Source organism: Chenopodium album, chromosome 25, assembly GCF_948465745.1.
Source record: "Chenopodium album chromosome 25, dcCheAlbu1.1, whole genome shotgun sequence".
Taxonomy (NCBI): Eukaryota; Viridiplantae; Streptophyta; class Magnoliopsida; order Caryophyllales; family Amaranthaceae; genus Chenopodium; species Chenopodium album.
Window position 1 is genome coordinate 30,566,518 of NC_137858.1, and position 7,897 is coordinate 30,574,414.

The 7,897-nt window shown below is 35.8% G+C and overlaps 1 protein-coding gene and 1 pseudogene across 1 annotated transcript; one reads left to right on the top strand and one right to left on the bottom strand.

The window, feature by feature from the left end:
• Window positions 1-2,016: 2,016 nt before the first annotated feature.
• On the bottom strand, window positions 2,017-4,106 carry LOC145614575 (uncharacterized). Its single transcript, XM_081669632.1, has one exon. It carries the CDS (start codon window positions 4,017-4,019, stop codon window positions 2,160-2,162), a length of 1,860 nt encoding a protein of 619 aa, XP_081525758.1. The 5' UTR covers window positions 4,020-4,106; the 3' UTR covers window positions 2,017-2,159.
• A 1,681-nt stretch (window positions 4,107-5,787) lies between these two features.
• On the top strand, window positions 5,788-6,595 carry LOC145613953 (transcription initiation factor IIA subunit 2 pseudogene; annotated as a pseudogene).
• Window positions 6,596-7,897: the final 1,302 nt, after the last annotated feature.

Below are 7,897 nucleotides of genomic sequence, written 5' to 3' on the forward strand. Positions count from 1 at the left end.
TTTTAACAAAAGATTTATATTCGCTAGCTGGATTATCTCATCATACGCTTTATTGTTTAGGATACTTGGGCTTCACGCAGACTAGGATTGAGTTTAAGTTGTCCTTCACTCTCCAGCTTCTTGCTGGAACTTTGCAGGCCAAGTTGAACATGATGTCTTCCACGTAGACCAAGTCAAACTACTCAACTTGTTGTCAAGCTCCTTTTAGGGAACTTCTCTTCAAGCGCCTGTTAGGGAACTCTTCTTCTACTTTCTTTAACTTTCTTAGGATTCTCCTTGTGTCTTCAAAGGCAGGTTACTCTTCCACTTCCAAAGTCAAGTTCACCTGTTAATTATAACACTTAGAGAACTCGCATTAGTTGAAGTTTGCTTTTACTCATCATCATCAAAACTCTTAAGCTTTAACACATTCATTCACGTATCCTAAAAAATTGTGAGGCCTATAATTGTTTTCCATTTTTAGTTGTAGTGATCTTAACATTAGTGCCATAAATAAAGGAACCTTGTATCCCACTAACTAAATCATTGTAGTAGTTGTTAATGCCTGTAGCAGTTAAGTTGGCTTACAAATTGCTGTTTTCCACTAACAATTTGACCTAAAGTTATTACTTATTTTTTAGGAAAATTTGATAATTACCACCAACTATTGTTGCCAAAATTGAAAAAACCACCTCAAGATTTTTTTTTTAAAATTTTACCACCTAGTTTTTTCCAAAAGTTTTCAAATCCCCACCTTTTGTGCGACATGACGTCATCATGCCGATTTCCCTCTTTGTTCCCACGATTTCCTTCCAATTTCATCTTTAAATTTGATTTCAAATACAAAAATTTCAAAAATTAGGTTATAACTGCTACAATCTAACCTACAACGAACTGAATTAAGTAGTTTAATTAGGGTTTGGGTAATCAATTTGGGGGTTTTGCTCAATTCAAAAAATTAGGGTTTATGAATTGATTAATTGGACAGTTAAACATGTAATTGGGGGAAAAACATAATTTAAACTTGTAATTGGGGCGAAAACACTAACATTGTAGTGGTGATTAATGAATTCATAAACCCTAATTTTACATGTAATTGGGGCGAAAACAATAACATGTTTAATTGCCCATTTAAATTACATGTTTTTACCCTAATTACATGTTTAATTGTCAAGTTATTCATCCAATTAATGAATTCCTAAACCCTAATTTTTCGAATTTAGCAAAACCCCCAAATTAATTACCCAAACCCTAATTAAACTACTCTATTCAGTTCGTTGTACGTTAGATTGTAGAAATTATAACCTAATTTGCGAAATTTTTGTATTTGAAATCAAATTTGAGAGATGAAATTGAAAGAAGGGAGTAGAAGAACAGGGGAAATCGAGGGAAGAAAGAGGGAAAATGAAAGTGTGGGTCCCATGATGACGTCATGTGGCAAAAAGGTGGGAATTTGAAAACTTTTGGAAAAAACTAGGTGGTAAAAAAAAAAAAAAAAAAAAAAAAAAAAAAAAAAAAAAAAAAAAAAAAAAAACTTGAGGTGGTATTTTCAATTTTGGCAACAATAGTTGGTGGTAATTATTAAATTTTCCTATTTTTTAAGCATCTTTAACAATCAATTCATATTACTCATGGATTTCACTGATTTGAAATTTAAACAAATCATGGAAGCCAGGATCCTCTAAGTAGGTGTTGTTATTATAAACCGTTCATTGATGCTCATGCCTTCTAATAATTTTGCATTGCATTAGAAATTAAATTGCTCCTATGGTTATTTCAGCTTATTCATCACAAATGTATATGTCTATCATATTCATTTTGGCAATGGAGCGAATTTGTTGTGGAGATTGAGTACCACACACATGGTTCTCCTGTTTGTAGGATTCAATTCAACATACATACAAAAATTCTCAATTATGATGCTGTTAAAGACTTAACATTGGGTGTATATGACCCAGTGTCCCTTAGATCATCTTTCTAGAATAATCTCATGCTCTCCAAAAATAATTCAATATTACCGACACCCTTTGGGGCTGATTGTAAAACTTTATTCTAGCAAGTTATTTGTCATTGCTAGTGGTTGTTTATTATATGGAAGTTTCCACTAAAAAATAAAAGGGGGGAAAAAAACATATAGAGCTTTATACATCACTTGAGTTGCAAGATGAATTCAAACCTAACTATGCCTTACTAGCTGTTTCTTTTTTTCTTGAGCATCGTTTTAAAAACAATGCAACTGCAACTAGTGAAAGAACTATAGCTGAGGCCACTGTGATCCATAACCAAATTGATCGCTTCTGCTCGTGAGTTTGACAGATTGGAAAGTTTTCATAAGATGGATCTGTATGTGATTCAACACAAAGCCTTGTATTACCTGAGAAGCTTTCTCCCAAGCTTCCTGTCATTAGCGGGATAGGAATAGGACCAGAAAGATGATTATATGATAAATTGATAGTGCTGGGAAGTAGTTTTGATAGGTTCTCAGGGATGTTTCCTGTCAACTGGTTATTAGATAAATCGAGAATGCTTAGTGATTTCAGCTGGGACAATGATTCAGGGATAGAGAATGTGAAATTGTTATGTTGTAACAACAAGAGTTCCAACTTTTTGAGGGTGCTAAGTTCAGAGGGTATAGGGCCAGATATTGAATTGTTGCTTAGATCAATCTTAACTAAATTGACAGCTCCAGAGATCTCAGATGGAAGAGATTCTGATATTTTGTTGTTTTGAATGAAGAATTCCGACATATTCTTTGCATTTGCGATTTCTCTAGGTATAGTTCCAGTCACTTGATTGTCAGCAATATCAATAATATTTGCATTAGGAAGACTGAATATTCCTTCAGGCACCTGGCCAGCCAATCGGTTGTTGCTAACACGAAAACGTACAAGTGATGTGCAGTCTGCATAGCTTTGAGGTATCTCACCTGTGAACACATTGGAAAGAGCAAGGAAGAACAGCAGTTTACCTCCTCTGCAGACATTTGGTGGCAGTTTGCTGGAGAATTGATTCTCTGACAAGTCTATGGCATTCATGGCTGATGAATTCCCCAGATTTTGGGGAACTTTGCCTGTCAGAAAGTTCTGGTAGACAGATAATGTGGTCAATGCTGTTGAGTTCCCAAGAGCTGTTGGAATTTCTCCTGTGAGGCTGTTATTATAAAGCTGCAAGATTTTAAGTTTGGGAAGGCGGCATATTGATTCCGGAATTCTTCCTGTCAGTAAATTTACTGACATATCCAACCCTGTAAGCTCTGTTAGATTTCCTATCTCTTCGGGTATTTTTCCACTGAGCTGATTGTAGTAAAGCATGAGAAACTTAAGGTTCTTCAGCATTCCTAGCTCTGGAGGAATCTGACCCTTCAGAAAGTTCCCACTGAGCTCGAGATCAACAAGAGACGTCATGTTGCCTATGGATGGGAGAATGCTTCCCTGAAGTATTGTTGTTGACAGGACTAATGTTTGTAGCCTTGTCAACCGAGTAATATTCTCTGGAAGTTCCCAAGGATTGAAATTATCATTCATGTTGAAGTTTACCACCTCAAGATCAGTGAGGTTTGTAATCGACAGTGGGAAGTCTCCACTAAATTTATTCATAGACAAGTCCAGCACCCGGAGTGATTTCATGCTGGAAAAATCCGGAAGCCTCCCACTAAGCAATAAATCACTCATGGCTAGAACTTTCAGAACGGAGCAATTGGTGATTCCGTGTGGAAACCTGCCAGTGATGTCATTTCCGCTTATATTAAGAACTTGCAGCTCTGGTAGGTAAGAGCATACATCCGGAGGAAGCGATCCTTTTAGTGATTTCCTTGCAAGGTTCATCTCTACAACTTGGTCTTGACTATTGCAGACTAATCCAGTGTAATTGCAGTATGAGCTCTCTCCCTTGGCAGTCCATTCAGACAAGGTACTGCCTGAGAGAGCGCTTTTCATGAGACTGAAATACTCTGATTGCTTATTAGTTGTGGCGCCGGGACAACTGATAAGTGATAGTAATAATACGAAAGACGACAAGCAGAACTTAGATTGAAAGGCCATGGTGAGATTATAGAGGACTGTGTTTAATTTTACTGTGTTTGCGTAATTGCATGTGAAGAGACATGCTCTACCTGATACAAAGTACAGGTGATATTCCTTGCTATTCATAGGCTGCTCATTACACCACAGATAGCATAAAAAAGGTTTATGCTTTGCCCACTAAAACTTGTAGAAAAAAAAAGTGATTGTTGATTGGTTAATCAAACTTTATATGCGACATTATCTCCCACTTTGGAGGATTATTGTTTTTATATTTTGGAGCTAGGTTGCTTTTTAGTGTAATCAATGGACCAGTTGAAAACAATAGAAAGCAAAAGAAAAGGGGTAAGCATTTTTTGCCTTTGTTTTTGTCATTGAAAGAGGAAGGCTTTTGTTGGTTTAATGGTATGTAATTAAGAGCTATTAAAGCCGAGTCTAATGCTCTCTTCATTCCTTTTTGTTGGTCTTACCAATTGTTGGGGTTGTTCATCCCAAGTCTCACATGGAAAGAATAAGGAGGTGAAGAGCTCCAAGTAAGTGCACACTCTATTAGTATGAGATTTTTTGGAAAGGTGCCCAAAAACAAATCCGTGCGGGCTAGGCCCAAAGCGGACAATATCATGAGCATGAGGAGTGGAGTGTGCGTGCGACCTGGCAAGGTGGGTGACCAGGGCCCACCAAGTTGTCGAAAAGAAGCACATACAATAAACAATCACAAGCGGAAGCACAACGATCTAACAATAACAAGCAAAACTTAATATAGACCAAATGCAATAAAAATAAAGCACTTCAAGATGTACGTGAAAACGCAAACCCGAGAAAACTACGGACACCGTAATCCGATACCAAGCCCTTCCACTAATAATTAATGGTACATGATATTAACCTACCCTAAACAATGCTAAAGCAAAGGTTCTACAACATTAAACAAGTTTGGAACTTCCTCTATTTTGTGCCTGAGATTTGTGTGGCTTTCTGCCCACACCTCATTTCCAGCTGGTCATACACTATTTCAACCCCCAAAGTGACTTACTCTTATTTCTTCATATGGGTCCAATACTAAATAACACATATGGTTATATCACTATATTAGCCCATTAAAATGGGTTTCATCCTCCAAGTAGAAGGGAACAACCCCAACACCAATCTTCATATACATCGCCCCCTCTTCGTGGACAGACATCTATTTCACAAACCTGACCTCCACCCCCCTCTCAACCCATGCAAACACAATCATAACACGAGATTTTAATTCAAACCTGAAGTATGGTCTATTTATACCTTGCTCACCGATTTCCAAAAATCACAAACAAGCTCATTCTGAACCGGCCACTATTTGGACGGTATTGATTTTGGCTATGGCTCGTAAGTGGTCTATTCACCAACATGAAATTGAGAAACTCCAAAAAAATCATATCAAGACACTACTAGTTTCCGCTTTTACATAACACCTTTGATAGCATGATTCTCACACTACTCCAATTGACAGCATTTTGTTATTACTTGGATAGTTGGGTTACACATAAAATTAAATTATCAATTCGTACAAAAGTACACAGGCCACATTGCATGTCTTATTTTATAACTCAACACTTAATAACTCTCCATGCTTCTCCATATCCCACATTCATCTTGAAGTTTCTTCCAATTCTAATAATTAATGTCCATTTTTACAACAATCAACTCAATATTCTCTCATTCATGATCCATACATTAGTTTATATCATATAGCTAACGATATTAGGAAAGCGTAGTTTAGTTACCTTAAAGATAGTTCTTTAGCAACATAATGGAGAAGATGAAGCTGTATCGTAACTCCACGATTGGTTGTTGCTTGTTGGCTGCTCTAGAAGAACTAGTTCATGGAAATTCCATTACCAAGGAGTTTGCGCTTAAAGTTGTTAATCATTTTGATAAGGTACGCGTTCAAGCCCAAAAATTTGAATTCTATGTTATGTGTTTGTTCACTATTTCTGTTTTATACTTCGTATTAGTCTATGTTGGAAGCTTTTCAAACTGAACAAGTTCCGGAGCACAATTTGATCACCTTCAAGGTAAAAGTTTTGTAGTTTTTTGTTAATGGTGTCTTTCTATTTCGCTCCATTTATTCGTATATATTACTTATTATTCACTAACCAGCTCATGTTGCTAAGTGGACTAATGTCTACTACATAGGTTACACTTCCGTTTTTGTTTTTCAATATCATAAATCGTACGAATATATCTTATAATGAAGTTAATTTACAAATGACTAGGAAGCTATAATTGATCAAAATTGTTTTTAATTACATACAACATACTACTCTGATCTAGTCCAATTTCGTTCTTCATACAATTATTTCAATCATATAGCTAAAACTTTAAACAATAACTCTCAACAAGTACTATGTACTTATAATTGGTTATATTGGATTTTGTATGAATAAAAATGATAGGGAAAATTGCAGCAATACAAGTTCATCGATTCTTGTTGGACCTTCGATTTACTGAATGCTGTAATTTCAGCACGAGGAAAGGGGATATGGTTTAAGGTTGAAGGAAATCTGCGAATAATGGCATTCAATGGAAAGCTTGTCAACAAAAGAATTCGTAGCTAACAAAAGAATGTACAAGTATAGAAGAGTTGTATAATTCAAGGAGCTCTAAGCCTTAAACTGTATAAGATAAATTGGATTAATACAGTCTTCCAAGTGCTTTCAGTAGATGAATGTTAATTATGCATTCATGTTAATGATATACAGTCTTAAAAGATTAATTGCTTGTACGTTGTACCATTGTTAGTGATATATGTGTAACAGTAGAAATTGGATCGAAATCATTAAATATTGAGGGTTGAATCACAGTACAGGAATGTTTTAATTCAACAACATTGTAGTCAATTGAGGTAGTAAAGGTTTGTATCTGCAATACTTTACAAGCACAAGTAGTTTCAACTTTCGATTTTTCGAGCATCAACTATGTGTGAAGCATCATAATTCATTAATCTAGCAAGAGTTGGATGTCGATAATGGTTTTAGAAGAATGATTTTGATCTAGTAGTTAGCTAGTAGCTGTGTTTGTTTTCTGCTAAGCTCTTTGATACCAAAAACGCACTAATTAGAACTAATAGAGGCAGCTTGCATCCAAGATGAACACAATTCATATAATTGGGCTTATAGGCCCATATACTTGTTAAACAGGCCTGTATTGGCTGTATAGTGTCTGCAATGATGGAAAGTAGATGGACCAACTTTGAATGTACCTAATAATTCAAACGTGCTAAACTTTGAATGTACCTGATAATCCAATTGGGCTATAAAAAGCAAACTAAGTATGGGGCATCATACATTTGTAAGTATGGCAACTTAAAAAGGACTAGCTAATTCTAGAACTGTAAAAGAAACTATTGACAATACAACGGCCCAACTTAGTGCTTGTTTAGTTCACCTTTTATATATATATATATATATATATATATATATATATATATATATATATATATAAAAACTGCAGTTACAAAGGCCTGACCTTAGTTATCATTAGATAGTTGATCTAATCTTGCCGCTTAAACCAATTTGACATATCAGAATTTTATACTGGCATACTACTACTTTGCAATTTCAGACCCTCTTAGTTGCAGGGCCCTATGCAGGGCTGTTTGCACAGGCCTTAGACGGGCCTGATAGCTACTATTATATGATGAGAATCTAGCTACTATGTATATACTTACAGCTGAACGATCCATCCATGCATACGCAATCAACAAGAAGGTGTCTTAAGATAAACATACTACGTTAATTAACACAATTTCTTTAACTATTGGGTCAGTCAAGCCTGACCAAATAGTTTGTGCGGCGGAGGAGATGACAATGACGATAAAGACGACGATGACGACAATGGTGGATCTACTTCTCCCCCTA